The 19871-nt window shown below is 41.7% G+C and overlaps 1 protein-coding gene across 6 annotated transcripts in view; it reads left to right on the plus strand.

The window, feature by feature from the left end:
- FLT1 (fms related receptor tyrosine kinase 1) overlaps window positions 1-19871 on the plus strand; it is a 172078-nt gene that overhangs the window by 88730 nt on the left and 63477 nt on the right. For 5 of the 6 annotated variants that reach the window (XM_082435510.1, XM_082435508.1, XM_082435509.1 and 2 more), the window contains 3 exons: window positions 2567-2675; window positions 8671-8979; window positions 13671-13817. In XM_082435510.1, coding sequence (XP_082291636.1) covers window positions 2567-2675; window positions 8671-8979; window positions 13671-13817 — 565 coding nt within the window. Of the gene's footprint in view, window positions 1-2566; window positions 2676-8670; window positions 8980-9418; window positions 13142-13670; window positions 13818-19871 lie in introns of those variants that run through there. The other variant, XM_082435513.1, reaches the window with a different exon arrangement.

A 19871-nucleotide genomic window follows, 5' to 3' on the forward strand; every position in this document is an offset into this window, starting at 1 on the left:
TTTTAATAGAAACTTTGGAGAGGTGAGTCCTGGGGCAGGCTCTACTGGGGGTAAGGTGTTAGTCTTGGAAGAGGTCATTCAGGCAAAATAAGAGACTCAAGATGCATCTGTTATCTCCCTGGTTCATTGTGTGGCCTGGATTCACTTCACTTCTGTGGACCTCACTTTTATTCTCCGATTATACAGAAATCCTGAGCCATCTGTTTTCGGAGTGCTGTAGAATGGCTACAGCCCTCCCCCGGTTGCCTGCACAGGCCTTAAATATGGCCAATGTGCACATCTGAATTGACTTGCCCTTGCCACAAAACCCAGTTCTGGTTCTCGATTGCCCTGCTCTCAGTGAAATCAAGATAATTTTAATAGAAATCCAAATGCAACTTTCAGATTCAGGTAATCGTTGTTCATAATTTCAAATGTTCAAGCCAGACAGAAATGAGTTGTTCGCTTATTTATTGAGCAGCAATACATCTGAGAATCTAAATAAGGCTCTGCCGAGGCCCTTTAGGATAAACACTGAGCGCTAACTTCGTAAGGAAAGCTGTGCTTGAGCTGAGAGGCAAACGGCAGAGGGGCTGTGAGGTCTCCATGACTGTCCCTCTCCTGACCCTGTTCATGCTGCTTTCAAGCGTCTGAGCTCGTCTCCTGAGAAAATTACAGGAGTCAGAGCCTCATTTGGTGATCTCTCTTGTCCTTCCACCTCTCACCTACAAGCTTCTCTTCTAGCTACTTTTTCCTCCACAACTCTGAAGTGGTGGGTGCAATAATTAAACAGAAACAGCCATCCAGAATTGTTTTATTCCCTGCCTCTTATAATGATTAGTAATCAAAATAGAGAAAGAGACACCTGAGCTCTCTCTCATACTCTCTCCACTGGTTATTTGCCTTTGTGAGAGTGTTTCTTTGTAAAAGAGAGAATAATATATACTTGGGCTTCAAGTAGGGAAATTCTTCCTTGTAACCTAGAAGTAGTCCTTCAAGTTAAGAATAAGGGTTGTGTCATACGCCCCTCCGTCTCCTTTACAACGTCTGGGCGATGCCTTAACGAATAATCAGCATCTGCTACACTGAATGAAAATGCCACAAATTGCAGACACTCTCATTTCCCAGAATTTCAGTAATACACAGAGGATATGTGGGTAGATGTAATTAAACAGACCTAACAAACAGAAAAGGAATCATCATGAAATATCAACTGTACCGTAGTGGAAATTACAGAGAATTTGGAGCAATGAAGTTGCTGGCTAAAAAAACTAGGAGTATATTTTTTAGCCTTCCTGATCTGTAAAGACAGACATACTTTAATTTCTTGTAAGGGATATGAGAATACGAGTCAAGTGCCTACCGCACAACTTAGCAACTTAGAAAAATGTTAGGACCCTTTGTAGAATTTGTGTTACTATCGTAGAAACCCCGCTGTCACAGTTCAGCCTCTCTGTATGTATCACGTTAACCTGTAAGTGACCGGATCATTCTCTTCCAGCCAGGACACCCCATTAGTCTGGAAGCATCAGCACAACCTCTCCAATTTCAGAGCTTATGACCAGTTTTTTGTGTCCTAGGAGGTAGGCTGCAACGATTTATACGTAACTGGATCAACCTTTTTTTGTAATTTTAAATATGAAAAACTTACTAGCTGTTTCATTTTTTTTTTTTTTCACGTATAGTATGCATTACTTTTTTGAAAGGTTGGGTTAAATTTTAAAATTCTCAACAATTCATTTCATGCTACTAATTTTTTTCTTTAAAAGAAGACAGCCATGCAAATCTTTAAGCTGTATAAATCTGTGGTTCTTTTTTTTTTTTTGAGACATTACTTTTTGCAACATCACAGTTTGGAAAGCGCTTCCAAGTTCACATAGTTTTGACTCCTCCTGCCTCTTTGGGGGCTCATCTGCCAAAGAGCAGCGCTAAAACCTAGTGAAACGACGTTGCTGTGTGAATCCATCATTTATATCTTCATTTTCTAGAGCAGGGATTGACAGACTGAGAAATTAAGTAATTTACAAACACCCACGAGAGTCGTAGGGAGTTTCCGCCCCTCCTTCTGCACTATTAGGGCTGCAGTGCCACGTCCCAGAAAAGAAATGGTTCAGCCAGCCTTTCTCCTCTGTCCTTGCTCACTTAACACACCGGTTACAGAACCAGACGGCAAAGAAGGCTCCTGCTACCAAGTGGTGTTCGTGATCGCAGGTCATCCAGACAAGAGGGAAGGCCTGGACCTCCCCCTCTCGTTGGCGTGGCCCTGACCACCTCATAGGGTAGGACGTGCTGTCCCGCATCTGGGCTTCAGGTCTGTAATTGTTACGCCAGCAGCACGAGATAAATAAGCCTGAAGCCCTCATACGAGTCGGATGTCATAGCCCCCGGTCTCCTGAGGACCTGCTTTCCTGTTGTTTTTCCATTCTTGCTGAGGCTCGGCAAGGGGAGAGTTTCTGGTAACCACCACGTGTGCAGTTCTACCTCTGTTGAGGCAGTGGAACAGCCCCATCATGTCCCCCTCAGAAATATCTCAGGGGGTGTCCAGTGGTTCTTGGTCCTGTCGCTAAAGTTGCCTTTTCTTTTGCAGACGGCTAGCACCTTGGCCGTGGCTGACTCTAGAATTTCTGGAATCTACAGTTGCATGGCTGCCAATAAAGTAGGGACTGTGGAAAGAAACATAAACTTTTACATCACAGGTAAGCCACATGTCCTGTATTCACGAAGACAGCCCAGTGACCTCAAGTCTCTCTTCCAATCTTGTTTGCTTTTAGTGCACTGGAGGGACTTTTAGTTTTAAAAAAAAACATTCCATAGACGTGTCCAACTTTGAGTACCTTCATCCTTGCACTCAGGAATAGTTTTCTACAGCATCATTGGGTCATTGGGTCTCCTAAAGAGTTATTTCCCTGAATTCCCTTTTAGAGCTATTTGTGTACGTCTCTTTCCTAGGCTTGATTGTGAATCTGGGATCTTGTCATGTTCGTTTTTGAACACCCTACGGTCCCCAGCACAGGGCCTGGCACACAGTGGTTGTTCAATAATAGTCAAGGAAACCAATTATAATACATGGGATGACATCTTTGTAACCCAAGAGGCGAATTGTTTCACAACTTTTTTTTTTTTAATGGATGTTATCGTTGATTTACAGTGTTGTGTTAATTTCTGCTGTACAGCAAATGTTTCACGACTGAATTTCAGCTTTTTGGCACATGAGGCTCTCCTAAAGAAATCTGAACCTGAGCCTGGTTGAGCATTTTTAGTGTGCTATTTTTTGGTAGCATTTCAGAATTTTTAACCTTAAATATGATGGTGTCTGCAAATCTTATAACTTCCAAGGTACACAAATGGCACTCCCTATGTCCCTCCATGGGTACAGGAAGGAAATATGTAGCTCAAAGTATAAAAACAATTGCCTGGCTCCACACTCCCCCAATTTTCTGAGGAAACCTGGGCAGTTGGCCAACTCTCTGGAAACTTCACACTGCCTGGGGCAGGCTGTAGCAGTTGCCTTGAGCTCTCCAGAAAGAAATAGGTATGTCCAATTTCATGAGAAGTATGGGTTGCCAGATCACAGGGAGCCTCTGGCAAGTTGGCTGACCCTCAGAGAAGCTGTGCCAGGGGAGAGATCCTTGGGTAGGTTCTCACAGAATGTCAGAGCCAGAAGAGACTTTTAGGGGCTATTTGACATTATAGCCCTGCATTTTCCAGATGAGGAAGTGGGGTTTAGAGAGGTGGAGAGCCTCTGAAAACCAAGTCAGTCCCTATACCCTCAATATTCGAGAAGCGGAGATAAAATCATCTTTGCATTCATTCCAAATAGGAAAAGGCCTTTATTTAGAGAAGGATTCAGAGGGCAGTTTCACACATACCGATTCTTTAATCAACTTCAGATGATTTAGACTAATTAAGTCCAAAGGTTTGTGCTGTCCTTTAATATTTGGGGGGAAACAAGCTAACCCCCTAACCATCCAAGTCCACAGCCACTGTGTCTGTGATTTAGAGTACAAAAGATCGAGCCATTCCTGTCCTATTCTTAACGTTCAATATGTTTGTACAAGTTTAATGAGCACCAACTATTAAACAGGACAGTTCAACTCTGTGTTGAGCGTTCAGAGAGATAGCAAGGAGGCCCTGTCCTTCTAGGAAGACAGTTTGAACACTGACAGTTTGAACACAAAGAAGAAATGTTACCTGTATCCTAGCATCAAAAGGAATGAGCAGAAGTAATGTGACAGATGAATTTACCAATGCTAAGCCAATGCCACCAATAAAAATATGTCAGCCACATACAGAATTTAACATTTTCTGGTGACCATTTTTTTTAAAAGTAAAAAGAAAAAAGTGAAATTCATTTTATTTCACCCAACAGATCCCATGTTATCATTTTAACATGTCATCAGTATTTTTTTAAATGTTACATCGCTTCGGTTTTTAAAATCGGGATTGAAATAAGATAAAACTAATTGAATGAAATTCAGTTCAGTCACACTGACCATACTTGCAAGGCTCAGTAGCCGCAGGTAGCCCCGTATTGTACAGTGTGGCTCTAAGCCTCTGAGAAGGAAGCAGGACTTGAGGTGGTCCTGTGGGTAGAAAGAATCGGTAGAAAGAAGAGGACAGGCAAGAAGACCAACAGAGGCCCACAGACTATACGTCTAACCACTTACAGGTTCTAAATCACATGAACAAGCTGTGAAATATGTTTTCGCCTCTGCTGGACAAAGATACTTTCATGATGGCCTGGAAAGTCAGGCACAGATCTAGAGTTGTGGGACCACACAGAGTGTGGCAGTGCCTGGCGGTGCGGGAGAAGCCCACCCCTGGCTCACCGGGCTTCTCCTTCCACTCCTGGCTCGGCCCTCATGGTAAAGGGCCGTATACTCCTGGATGTATACCTGGGGATGGTCTCCCCAGGCCACACCTCCAAACTCTGCCCACCCCTCCCCCAGACGGTCTCCCTGGGCCCTGTAAGTGTGCAGACTGACCAGCAGTCTGACCCCAGGAGGACAGACCGAGCGAAGGGGGAGGAGGTCTGAGACAGTCTGGAAGCAGACTTGGGATCATCTTTACAGGGAATTCTGGGGCCCACGAAAGATAAAGAGCGGGGGTCGCACAGGCTCTGGGTGGGAACCGCCCCCCCCCCCCCGCTAGACTCTCTCCACTGTGGGGAGGGGTACAGCCTGAACAGAGAGCCCTCCTGCCTGGGTCTGAAGGCAGTACTGGGAGAGGACGCCCTGACTGAGGGCACGTCCTGCTCGTTTCCCTAATGATGTGAGTCCCGGGAAGGTTCACTGACGCCCGTTATTCACTGCAGCACCAACATCCAGCCCACCCGTCCCCCGAGCGCTTCACGGCTCCGGCCTGTATCTGCCCAGCATTGCTGCTGCAAGGGCCCCAGCTGATACAGCTGACCACCTGCGGACCTCAGGCAGAAATCCCCCTTCACCTCCCACCACATCATCCAGTTTATAACCACGGAGTGCTTGAAACCTTTCCTCATCCATTGAAAGGAGCGATGGGAATTCTACTTCCAACATACCTAACTCGAAGCTCACGACATTTTTCCTCCAGAAATTTAAGAGCTTTAATCATAGAACTGAGCACAAATTCATCCAATCAAGTCCCCATTGCCCGGAATATAATTCTCCTAAATTCTTTGCTCCCTGTTTTGAAAAGTTCTAGTCTTGATGGGTAATCATAGATTACTTAACATTCACTGTTTCTAAAACTCTTCTCTTTTCCTTACTCAAATCTCTGTCACGAGATTTAGCCTCACTAGAGGTGAGACTAAATATTCTTTAGGAATGTTGCACCTTACATGACGATTTTCTGAAAAATGAATGTATATTTGTTCCGTGCTTATACTCGACCTAGTGCAGGTCATGCTTTAAAAGAGCTGTCTAAAATTTAACTGCTCAAAATCAAAAGATCTAGATTTGGATCTGTACTGATCCTCATTTCAACCATGCTGCCCCTTCTTTAAAACACAATAACAGCAGAGCTGCCTTCTGAACTGATGTGAACCAGTTTGCTGTGGCCACTGGCATCCTCCATGGCTTCTACTCCAACTCTGCCATTCACTTGTCCACAGTATCTATTTGAAACGAGCAAAACTTTCTAGTCACCACTCACTTTCTTTTTAGAGAATGCTATTTCTGTTCCCTAGTTGAAGTAAAGCCTTTATTTCCACCTGACAAAGGAGATAACCTTTCATCCTTTTAACTTCTATGCTTGTCTCTTTCACGAACTTAAGTCACACGTTTGATCCAATCAAGTCAAGATGTCCACCCCCAGATGTGCACCTCTGTAAATACATTACCCTTTCACCTAACCCTGGGTGGGATGTCTCCTGAGCAAGGGTGGTGTCTCCTCCACAACATCTCCTAAGACGCTGTGGATGCGATTGTGTGTTAGATGGGTGAGTGTTAGTTGGTGCTACTGATGAATGGGCTGAATCTGCAACAGATCCTTAAGTGTGGGAAGATTTCTTGTTTTCATTTTGAGAGTTAGAAGGCAAAGCTTTCTTTGGTCTGTTTTTGTACTCAGGCTAAAAAAAAAAAAAAAAAAATCGACAAGAATTAAGGGAAAAATCCCTCTGGATTCATTACCTAGTTTAGGACATCTTATCACCTTCCATGGATCAGAAAAGAATAGCGGAGGGGCTATACTGAGAAATAGATCATTTCTAAGTGCCGTCTGACAACACAAACCAAATTAGCCTCCTAGCCGTGTCCCCCTATGAGAAACGGACCTGAAAACGGATTCGATTCTTCTCTTTTCCTCTGTGTGTGTTTTTGCTGTTTTGTTGGCACTCAGCGTGACTATGGGTGTGTTAGCAATTACTGAGGGTCTAACAGGAACAGCACTGCCTTATCTCCCTGGTTTCCCAATGTCACTAAATGCATTTTATTTTGAGATTCCTGGTGGTGCTTGGCAAAGATAAACAAAATCTTCCACCAGGAAACCTGTGAGCTATTTCCACAGGAAGTTTCAAATCACTAAAGTAAATAGAAACTCTCTACATGATCTCAGTGGTGTTACTTGGGACCCACTTGGGTTCTAACTACCAGTATGGGACTTCGTAAATGGAAGCCTACACAGTCTTTTAAGAAATAATTCGATTGCAACCAGTGCACCAGACTTCTGCCCTCGTATCTGGGTAAAAGTTGATGGCTGGTGTTTTACTCCTCATGCTTGGAAAGTGTCCCAAATATAAAAAGATGCTGAATTAGAGGGGCTATTTCTGACACCTTATTGTTATGTTAAAAAAAAAACTATGGTCAGCTGCTTCTGCCTCTTCTGGCACATTCTTAGGTTTTCATTTTAAAAGCAGGAAAACTTCCACTGGCCTCCTCTTTCTCCAGTCATTGACAGCTTCATAAACCACTGCTACCCCCCGCTCCCAGGTTTCAGATGAATACTTTGGCATTTCTTCAGACGTGACACTTTATAATAAAGCCAAAGCCCAGAAAAATCAGAAAAACAAGCAAAGTGAGATTTAGGAAAAGAGTTGATATGATATCTAATTTTGGACTATTGTCCCCTTAAGGTTTAAAGGTTTCTTTATAGCTTTGTGTGCAAAGGATAATAATAATAATAGCATAACATAGCGCTTTTCATCTTCAAAGTTCTTTGTGAAATGTTGGCCCCAGTTCTTTGCTCAAGTACAGATATGCCGCTCGTAACAAGCGATGGGAGGGTTTTGAGCGCAGGCCAGTTCAGGGCCAGTAACAACCAATGGTATTCTAAAATCGTCTGGTGAGATGGTCCAAAAGGAGACTAAGGAACTCTCAGTGCAGAAGCTAAATGATGGTCCAGGTTAAGAAAGTTGAGGAGGAGAGTTCGTGAGGTGTGGCTAGAGGCACCAAGAAGATGGAGAAGAAGGTTACCTGGGAATGACATTGGAGAAAATGACTTTCAATGATGCAGTCCTTTTAGGAAAATCTTTAACACGTTTTTTAAGAGCAGATTTGATTTAGAAACCTTCTGCCCCCAATTTGGAATCCAGCAACTCTTCGAGATGAGTTGTCTGCATTTTCAGAAGGAACCTTGTTCTTTTATGTCTGAGTAGAGCAATCACCATAAAAGGGGACCTGAGCAAGGACCCCTTGGTGCCAGCAAAGAGCAAGGGGAAGTGATGGGCCAGCAGCAGGAGGATGCCATCAGTCCAAAGTTCAGGATTAAAGTGTTAACTGGAGTCTCCCAGCGCAGACCTGGGACTTCCTGTTCTCACTCGTTCACCACTTAGTTAAATAAGTTTGGCTATCAAAGCACCTGTGCTTTCTAGTACAAACTCCTCTTAGAGTCCTTCACTATCTTGCCCACTTACCAGGAGGAGTTCTGCACATGAGAAAGCAATGGGTTATGATGCCAAGTTGTAAAAAAAAAAAAAAAAAAAAAAAAAAAGCATTCCACTTTGAAGAGCAATTTTGAGCAAATAAGCGTACCCTCCTAATAACGTCCCATGTTGCATTTCCTGCCTCGCTTCTGATGGAACGAACTGAGCTGGTTCCTACCTGCCATGTCTGATCCGTTCCCCTTAAAAAAAAAAAAAAACCATCCTTTTAATGTTGATGCTGAATTTGTGTAGGAACAATCCTTAAGATCCTCGACTATCTTAGGATGAGATATGTCCTCAGGATGAGACACTGATTTTCCTGCGCACTCAAGTCCTTCGTTCTTATTTTCCAGATGTGCCCAATGGATTTCATGTTAACTTGGAAAAAATGCCTACGGAAGGAGAGGACCTGAAACTGTCTTGCACGGTGAACAAGTTCTTATACAGAGACATTACCTGGCTTTTGCTGCGGGCAGTGAACAACCGGACCATGCAGCACAGCATCAGGAAGCAAAAAATGGCCATCACGAAAGAGCACTCCGTGACGCTTAACCTCGTCATCAAGAATGTTTCCCTGGAAGATTCGGGCACCTATGCCTGCCGAGCCAGGAACATGTACACAGGGGAAGAAACCCTCCAGAAGAAAGAAGTGACCATTAGAGGTGAGCACTGCAACAAAAAGGCTGTTTTCTCTCGGATCTCCAAATTTAAAAGCACAAGGAATGATTGTACCTCACAAAGTAATGTAAAACATTAAAGGACTCATTACCAAGTAACAGTTGTGTCATATCATCTTGATTTATTGTCACTGTTGCTCATTTTCCGGCTCAGAGGAGAAGCTCCTCCCAAAATGAGTTTGGCCATGATAGGAGTAACAATGAGGCCCCCCCCGGGACCCCCAGCTCTGGGCGCCCCGTTCAGGCCGAGGGGGTCCGCTCTCTGGGGCCGACCTGGTGCACGTTTGGATTTGGAGGATCCCTGCCGCGCACTCTCTGTGTGTTCTCCTCTTTGCTGTCTTCTCCCGCCTGAGAGACAACAACTCGGGACTGATCCTTTCCTTCCACTTTAATGCCCACCTCTTTTTATGTTTATGTTTCCAAGCTGCCAAACCCGAGTAATTTAAACAGATGCTGGTGGTCTGCCAAAGATGGACATGAATCGGTTCATCGGCCAGCTCAGAATGAGGACAGTTGAACTGGAGACTCTGTCGGACCTCTGCCGGGGTTTTATTTCGTACTGTTTCATCTGCTCTTGATTTGTAAATAGCACCTGGATGATAGCAAGTTATAATGCTTATTTATTTGAAGATGCTTTTTGTTTTTTTATATAGTAAGCACATTAATTTTAAACTGGAGCGTCTAAGATGGGCCCCAGAGGTGCAAGGCGTTGGTGTCATTCGGAGGTATTAAAGCTTTATCACAGTATGACTTAAGAAAGTCCACCCAGATCAAGCCCAGTTCTCTCCTGCAATCCCAGTAGCTAGTCAACAAGTCCAGTGGGTTTTCTCCTCACTGCCTGAGTGGACTACACAGCCATTGACAGCACCTGAACAAAAGTGGATCATGCCTTTATTTTTAATATTTTTGTCCCTGGTTAAAGAACTTTATCCTGTCCAATGGATGGCATTCAACTGTGTACCGTGATCAATTTATCAAGGAAATAAAGGCTCTTGTGACCAGAGGTTTAATGCATTCTTCTAAATGTCCATCTCAAATTTGTCCATTAAAAAAAAAAGTCCACTTTCCCCATAAGCAAATTTAATAGGATTTTTTTTCCTGGGGATTAATGGCAAAACTACAGAAGTAGAATTCAGAGTCATTTTAAAATGCACCCCATTTTTCAATCCGGAGAGATTTGTCATCTCTTGTTTTCAGCTTGCATTTGAGGGGAAAGTGACTTTTTCACCAATTTCGTATGCATTGTTCTGTTGTTTTCATTTATGATTGATCATTATGTGTGACTTGCCTGAACTATTGGAAAACAAACTATAATGACCAAAATAGCCATGGCTGAGAACACAGTGGCCGGGCTGTTCAGTAGGAGGTGACAATATGACAGCTTTTCAGGCTTGGGAACTCACCAGACTGTTTCCTCCTTTAGGTAACAGACTCTGTCCCACGGCTAAACTTGTCTTTCACGTGGGAATTGCTTTTGTCAAATGTGAAGGAGTAAACAATAGCATTTCCCCAGAATGCCACTTTTATGGAGCCCCAAATGCTCTGAAAACAATTAGTAACCTGGAAGTTGTCAGCCCAAAGGAAAGAATAATCAATTGTATCTGGAAATTTTACCTATGGCTCTTTTGCCTGGCGTCTTTGTTCATTATAAGTCAGTGTGTTCCTTCAGGAAACTGCCTTAGTACCAGAGGACTTGGCGGGGGGGGGGCGGTGGTGGGCGGGAGGCTCAATTTTTACTAAAGCTGAAAAAGCAAATGAAATGGTTTAGGGGGTACTTTTGAAAAACATGGTGAAATGGACATGCAAAACCTATCATTTCCTAGGGAGGGGAAGGGTTTAGTAGTTACAGAAGATGATTTTAAGTACTTCCGGGAGATAATTTGAAGAATTCCATAGAGTAATGAATCCTTCCAGAGAGTTTCAAAAAGGAAAAAAAAGGACTGGGGGGGTTTTGATTTTTGTTAGTTAGTCTTCTGGGTGTGGTGTAAGGGGAGGATAATGGGAAAAAGAGAAAGAACCAAGAGCCTGCTATGGAGAATGACAGATGGGGTAGAGGGTGTGAGGCTGGTTCCTCGGTCCCCTTTCCAAATGGAGAATCGGAACTACGTATTTGTGGGACCTGGCAGATCTCTTGGGCTCGAAGGCTGAGAAGTAAAAGGACCTGGTGGGGAGCAATCTTTGGCTGTTGATAACGAGCAGAAATATTCTGTTCATTCTGATTTTCTCAGTTTGAAAGGATCAGCTCCACTTTGTTAAACTTTGGAAAGCAGCCATTTCCATCAAATAACTTAGGTTTAAAAATATGGGTTCAACGTACCTTTCCTATTGAAAATGCCAAAATAGATTACTATTAAGTGGGAATTGATTAAAAAGCAATTCCTCGGTTGATTGGTCATTTTGAAACTTGCCAAAAATGAGAACTTTTTTTTTTTTCCAGAAATGGGTACAAAGAAAAAATCATCATACTGTATGTTTCAGACACGTTTATATGAACTTTGTATTTCATTGAGAATCCTCTGTTCATTCTGCAGCCTTCTGGCTGCTTCTCTCGTCTGGAGTTTGTGTAGTACAGATAGGGCCTTTGGGAGTTCTGCGTGACGTTTATGTTAAAATAAGATGCTCTCTTTTATATAAGCATTGTTTTCAAATACAACACCTGTCAGGGAAGCCAAATCCTGTCTGTGTTTTTGATGTTACAGTTTGTAGCTATGAAAATAATTCGGGTGTGGTAGGCCATGTATTCAGACTTCCTTCTTCTAATAAGACCTATGGACAATGATAGATTATTTTATCATATTTAATGCCTGGGAAACAGTAAATGTGCTAGAGGAAGCTATTACAAGTGTATCTCAGTGAACTGGGTCTGTTCTGAGTTCTAAATGAGGTGTGTCAAAGTTGGCTGTAAAAGATGCTAAATAGTAATATGATACTGTTCTTTATTCTCTTGTCATGTTTCACTGATATGTCTGGGGTCTTGACTGTGTAAAAATGTCAAAATTGTAATGATCAAGCATGTAAGAATTATCAAAATGGAAGATTTTGATACATGGCTGCGTTTTCAATTAGGAAAAACTATTTGACAGACTGGACAGAATGTAAACCCAGAACTATTAAAAATGGGTCTGCCGGGGGGGCGCGAGATAGACTAGGAAAGCTACACTGAAACAGGCCAAAGGGTTGTTGCTATCATGCATTTCACACTATATTTGACGAGTTTATAAATTAGCACTCCTTCAAGTCTGTTTTGCCTTCAGATTGCATTTTGTATAAAATGTGAAAAGACTAATGATAAGCTATGGAAATCAAAATTGAATGAGAAATCTGTTTCTCCTAACAGATAGTCACCCTGCCATGTCATGATACGTCAACATGTTCTCAAAGTCATATGGTAATATACTTCTTAACCTGAGATTTCTCAATTGCTTTAATGAATGCTAATCCTGAGAGTTTCCCTGCAGGAATAAAAACAGAAAGGTTTGGGGACTCGGCAGAATCCTGCAGGGACATGGAATCAAAGCCATTGCAAGGTGTCATCTCTTAGAGCGTTGTAATCACTCCTAAGCTGCTTTCACAGTGTTAGTACAATAAGATGAGGAATGGTCAGAGAAAGCTCAGACTGTGTAATTGAAACCAGTGACGCAGAATGTGTAAGTGATGCCAAAACTATTTTGATTTCTCTTCCAGGATTTGCAACAAGTGGGGGGGAAGGATGACTTGAGAGGGGGGGAAAGATTTCAGGAGTTGTCTTTACTCTTTGACCGTGGAAGCTTGAGTTACCAATCCAGCACCTGCCCAACTAGAATGTATACGCATCAGCAGGACTGATTCCATAAAAATAGAGACACGTACTCATGGGGGCCCTGGGGTACTGCTGTCCCTCTGTGAGATTTTAATGTTGTAATGTATTGCATCCTGATGTATTAAATCCATTTTGTTGTACTATATTGGTTGGCATTTTATTAAAATAAATTGTATCATATTTGTATGTTTTAAGAGAAAGTAATATAAAATACAATATTTGTACTATTATATAGTGCAAAAACTACAAATCTGTGCCTCTGCCTCTTGAATTAATCCTTTGTTCGTTTGCATTTGGGAAGGGATTGGAGGAAGGAGATAATCAATAAAGCTTTCAAAGTTCAAGAAATTCTCCCACTTGGTCTGCTGCCTTACAGTTTAGGTTACTGAGAGCTGAGTGACACAAACATGCCCTCACATGTTAATAAAACACAAAACTACAAAATGCCATTAGCTCATTACTATAACTCTCTGTATTTATGTAAAAACTCACTACAAGCCTATATCCAAAATCATGTCTGTTTCCTTTTTAGTTCCTAAAATATCATGCAAAATCCTTAGGTTTTAGAAAAAGCTTCTCTCAAAGAAAGGAAGGAAACTAGTTGGCCAGGCAAAAACCTTGATATTGAAATCTAAAAATACAGAGTTGAGTTCTTGATTTTCCTCTGTGTTCTAACAGATTTCAATTTATTGTAGTAACTCAATAAAGAGGAAGCAGTAGGCTTAACCACAGAGGAGAAATTGAGGGAACAAAATATGAATGAAAACTTATAGTTGAGTTTTGCTGTTTTCCTCTCTATTTTTAAAATGTTGATATGCATATATAATAAAAGAATAAAATTGACGAGTAATAACAATTCCCTTTCTTTATTCACTAGATCAGGAAGCACCCTACCTCCTACAAAACCTCAGTGATCACACAGTGGCCATCAGCAGTTCTACGACTTTAGACTGTCGTGCTAACGGTGTCCCAGAGCCTCAGATAACCTGGTTTAAAAACAACCACAAAATACAACAAGAACCTGGTAAGAGATTTTTTTCTCCTTGTGTTTACTCTCTCTCCTCACCTTATTCTTCCCTTAAAATTCCTATCACCTCCTTCCAGGATGTCTAGAACTACTTGCTGATAGACCTGCGAAAATGAATTGGGCTCTGGTTCATGCTTATATCACTTCCAGTGAGGGATACTGGAGTCAGTTCTTATACAGACCATATTCCTACCCCTATAGAAAGATCCTTCCAGAATCTGCTTTAAATCATGCGTTCAGGGAATTCCCTGGCGGTCCAGTGGTTAGGACTGCCAGGGCCTGGGTTCGATCCCTCATTGGGGAACTAAGATCCCGCAAGTCACATGGCAAAAAAAAAAAAAAAATCGTGCATTCAGAAAGAAATGGTAAGAGCCCCTCAGAAAATGTTTCAGTTCATCTTGACAGCAGTGAAGAGTGAGGCATTAGTTCCTTGATTTGAGGTATAGCAGAGCTTTGAGCGCCTGGCATACAAGAAGTTCAGAGTAGATTTATAGTCTCCTTAGTTCACTTTGTAACAATTTCAATGATTTGGTAAAAAGAATATTTTAAATTACATTTTATAATACTGGTTAAAAAAAAAAATCTAAATTAATGGTCGTGTTGATTGTCTTTCAACAAAAAAATATATTTTATACCAACTACACTTAAATCCGCAAGTATAAACACTATCTATTGTGTGCCTCATGATTCCATGGTTAAATAAGAGTAAAATGAACTTATTTATAATTTTGATTAGTAATTACATTTATATTAGAGATAAACTTGCCATTTATTTGCAACATCCCGACAACCTAAATCAAATAACCAGCAATATGGAGTCATCCTTCAGTGCGAATCCTCAAAATGAAATCTCCATTTGAGTTTGATGCACAGAAAAAGGTTGTGGTAGAACATCTCCAATTTTAACATATCTACAAATATCTTAGAAAGGCCTTACACTAAGCAGGTCCAAAACTGATCACATCACACGATTTTCCTCCTCTTGTACAGACATCATGTATCCATCATCCACAGTAGAGGTGGTTCCTCTCCTTCCCCCCTCCCCTTCCTCTAATCCATCAGGCTGAGCAGGTTGTACCTACGAAATGTGAACTGTTGCTCAAATCCATCCTTTCCTCTACTTTCTTCTTGTCAGTCTCCTAGTTCAGGTGCCACTACCTATGTCCTGGACATCTGCAGGAGTCTCCTCGCTGGTCTCCCTACCTCTCTTCTCTCTCTTTGCATCTGTTTTCCACACAACTAAAATGTCCCATCCCCGTCCCAAGTCTTCCACTGGCTCTCCATCACAGGACCCAGTTCAAGCATCTGACAAAGAAGGCCTTCAACAATGGGCCCTGCCTACTCCTTACAGCTGAATGCTCTCCCGCCTTGAACTTTATTTACGTTCTAACAATTGCCAAACTCTCGTAGATCGCGGCACATGTTATGCTGCTTCAGCCCCTATGCTTTTTTCGTTCCTGTGTCCCCTCTGCCTGGAGTATCTTCCCTTCATGGAATGCCGACCCATCCCTTAAGACACTGGGTGTTTTACCCCCTGAAAGCCTTACTCAACCCCTGCAAAGAGGAGGCAGGTCCTCCGTGAGTCGTTATTATCTAGGCGTATTTCTCTTCTCTCTTACTGAGTTGTTTTATAGTCACCGGTTCATGCGAGTCTGTATTATCTATGCATATTGCTACTGCCCTCTTCCTGTATTGTATCATGAGTTCATGTGTGTGCTCTCTTCCTCTGTGTTTATCATCATATCATGGCCTCATCCTGAGTACAGTGTATCTTCATGTTATTTGCATCTTGTCTTTTTGTCCTCAAAACCTGGCATAGTGCTTGGCAATCAATAAATGTTTCATGAATGAATGAATGAATGAATGACTGGTTTTCAGAAAATCTTATTCTATCCTTAGCAAGTTCACTTGGTAGCACAAATGCCTAGACTTTGGGGGAGGAGAGAGGCTGTATCATAGAATTTTTAAAGCTAAAGGGACCTTTGGAATATCTTTAGTTCCATTTGAAGAATAGAAAAATGGAGGTGCAAAGAGGTAAAGTGATTTGCCCAAGATGACACACTATTAAGAAAGGTAGTTTCATAGAAAATTCATCCCTTGAAGTATTCTAGCAAAATAAAAGGATGAATGAATATGTGAATAAATAAGAGCTTGTGAAACAATGTCTGTAATATGCTCCCCTTAGAGATTCAGAGTTCACATTAGTATATTAAAGACCCAAAGAAGTCCTGTACTGAAAAAATCAGGTAAACTGTGCTTTTAAGTTCTGTATTCCCCAAACTGACTTGATCACAAAATATATTTTGTGAAATGTCGTAAGATGTTGGATGGTTCTTTGAGAGTAGTAAATTTGACTTAAATTCAGTTTTTGTGCTTTGGATATGGATTCAAGAATTAGAGTTGATACAATCTGAAAGCTCATGACTGTTCTGGGATTAGAGGGAGAGACCAGGGAGTTACTATAAATGGAAAAATATTACGAGGTGTTGGGCGGGTTTGCATCCTAGCATTGTCCTCATGGGTCAGAGAATTTGGGCGACTCACTTATCCTTACCCTCTGAGCCTGTATTTCCTTATTTATAAAACTGAGATAATACTGACCACAGAGGATTGTGGTATGGTTGAAATGAGTTAATATAACTAAGCTGACCCATAGACATGGTTTAGTAAATACTACCTTCCGACCTACCTCATTTGTATAGAAATTGGCCCATGAATTGTCAGAATCTGTTGGAAGGTATCAGAGGGTTAATTAATAAATCAGCTCAAATGTCAAACGACTCTAAATCTAACAAAGATATCCTCCTCACAGCTTTCTTTGATCTTCTGAGGGCCAAAAGAAGAACATCTAAAAAGAGTTTTATATAAATTCTTATATAAAACCTTTCCTAAATATCATTCTAATATGCTATTATTAGCATTTATTGAGTTCCGCTATACTAAATTGTCAATTTTCTCTCTCTCTCTGTTCCCTTTATTCACTCTTTAAAACTACTATAGTTTTTTTGGAAAGGAATTTCTTAATTTTCTGGAGATAATCTCTTTCTTACATGTATTTATATGGTATTTGTAAAGTTTCATATGTAAGACTCCCATTTGAGGCGGCAAATTCAGCAGCCAATGCAACAGGCTGTATGACTGTCACCCTTTTGTCCGTGTGTGTAGATATCTTCAAAAATACCACTTCTTTTATGGTTGTTTCTTTTTACAAATCTATGAGTGAAGATTACAGATAACCAAAGTGATCATCCTTAATTAACTCACTGGTTGTTCCAAAGCTGATATGGAAAAACATCAAGATCCCAGGCTGAAAAAAACTGAAAACTAGTTCATTATATCCTAAGCCTTTGGAAAGCTCAACTGAGTTTTTAAAACCTGAGAATAAACTGTACATCCTTTGGAGACTTGAGATGCATCTTTTTATATGAAACCTGGCAACTCAAAAATAACTTATATACTGAGAGTATTTTGGTGACCTTGGATCACTGATAGGATCTGGCCCATTATCATTGTTTTTGGTAAATGACAACTTACTCGATTCCAAAGAAAACAGAGGAGAGAGTTAATGCTCTGGACAAGTGGCAATCAAACACCTGCTGAGAGAATTTAGGGGAGGGGAACTTCTTCTCTCCCTTCTCATTCCCTTTCAGGAAGACCTTTCCGTGGGGGCAGAGCCATTCTAGAGAAGAAATGCAATTTCTAGAAAGTTCTATGAAAGCCAAGTAGTAAGTTCTTGGGACAAGGACATCAAGCAGGGACAGAAGAGGTCCTAAGCACGCAGCCCAGGGAAGCATGTGCTCAGGGGGGCAGGAAGCCCCCTCCCCAGGGCACCCATGGGCGGACTCCCTACTGCCAGCCGTGCAACCCAGCACACCTGCAGGCTTCCCAGGGCCTCGACTGCATGGCCCAACCCTGCTAACTCCCATCTACCCCCCTGACTCCCGCCACAGCCTGCACTGGCTCGTTTTCTCCCCCAGCCTCTGGCCAAAGGAGCCTCCTTTCACATCCCAGAGCACATAATCCTTCCTTCTCTCTGATGTCCGCATTTTTTTTTCTTTACAATCTGTGTCACGTCGTAGAGCACAACATTTAGCTGTTTTCTGGTTTGACGTGTGCCCGTTAAAACCTTTGAAGATAGATATACTATCTTCATAGGTTTTCTTTATCGAAAATAATAATAAAAACGTACTGAGCACTCACCAGGTACCCAGGAACTGTCAGGAGTTTTACAAATGTCTCGTTTATTGATACTTTCCACGACTGTCATCTGAGGTAGGTACTGTTACCAGCTGCATCTCCAGGTCTGTTTTGACTTCGCACACTCTTGTTAGGTGCCCGGTACTATTCTAAGCTCTTTACTAATATTAATTTGTTTACTCCTCCTAACAATTCTATGAGGTTTGCTAAATTATCGTGCCTGTTTGACAGGCTGTGGGATGAGGAAGCAGAAACATAAGGGAAATAAGTGGCTCCAGGTCACAGGGTTAGTGGGTAGCAGACCAAGGTTTAAACCAGAAGAGCAGCTCTGAAGCCTGGGCTCTGAACGCACAGCACGTGGAGCTAAACGCTAGTTCCCATCACTCAGACGAGAACAGACACTAGTTTTAAATGACCTCATGGGCATTAACAAGCATTTAAAGCAATGAATATTTTCTCACTTCCAACCCTTAAAGATTAAGCTTCCTAAAAACTATAGTTTATTTTTTTAATTTTATTTTTTAAAATGTAAAGGATATTAAAATATTCAAAGCATTTTAAAGAAGTGGCCATGCTATATATAAAATTAAAAATTATTTTGAACCAAAATCCAGTTAGTTTTAAAAGGTCCAGAATTCATTCCATATCAGCCCCACAGTCTTTTATTCATTCAGGAGACATCATTAAGGCACTATTTTGTGTCTGGTGCTGTGCAAGGCTCTGCAAATACAGCAGTGAACAAGAAAATGAAAATCTGAATAAGCAAATATCTAAGGTAATCAGTTAGTGTACGTCTTTACGTGAACACACTTCTTCAGGCAGCAGCCATGTGTGTCCTAACTTACTATCATCAGGCCAATGGGCACCAGAGTTAATGAGCCTAAAAATGGAATCAGGTGAATTAATAAATGGGACAGGTAGAAAATGTGGCTCCATCACAGGATTAAAAGATCTTTAATACGTTAGATAATTGAAAAAATACATCCTTTGTACTTTTAGTTTTCCTGCTTCAACACTGAGCATACAGTAGGTTCTCAATCATTCATTTTAGTGGAATACATAGAATGGAAGAGAGAGAAAGAGGAAATAAGAGAAAATACGCAAAGAGTGATAAAAGGTAGGAGAACCTCCAGATTAGACCCAAGTGAAGAAGAACTGGGAACAATTAGGAGGGACTGATAGGGTGCAGAGTGTTGAAAGAGGGAGGTGATTTGAGACATATTTACTTTGAAGAGACAGGTTGAAAGAGAGCGGAGCCACTAAAGTGAGTATAATATAAAGGACCAGACGTGAAAGGACCAGTACCAGAAAAGCACCACGAGAGCTCTAAGTTGGAGACAAATTCCATGACAGTGGCTGCTTTGAGTATGGTTTGATTCTTAGGGGTAGACAGACAGGAAAGCTCCTTTAAGAAACATTCTTTCTGTTAGGCTAACCATTTTAAGGATTTGCACCCAGACTTGGAACAATGGAATAAAGTCACCCCGGAGAACCTCTGACTCCCCGGAGTGTCTTCATAACTCCTCCAGCCACCTGCCCAAGCGACTGGCAGGTCCCCCAAAATGATCAAAAAAGTCACCTTTCTAGCTCACACTCTTCCCAGATTCTCCAATGAGGTCCTAAAATGTTGAAAGCTGTGACAGAGCTGAGTAAGCACAGCAAGTGGGGCTGTTGGCCACTGCGTTCGTAGTGACACCCTAAGGAATCAAGATCAGTTTGCAAAGCAGAGGTGGCAGGAGGCGGGTCCAGCTTAGGTCTACACTAATGCATGCACAAACCATCTCCCAGATGGGGGTGCAGAGAAAACGGGGTTCCTGACAAAAGCCATTAAACTGCTGAAAAAAGTAAACCCTT

Source organism: Balaenoptera physalus (assembly GCF_965194825.1).
Source record: "Balaenoptera physalus genome assembly, chromosome: 18".
Lineage (NCBI taxonomy): Eukaryota > Metazoa > Chordata > Mammalia > Artiodactyla > Balaenopteridae > Balaenoptera > Balaenoptera physalus.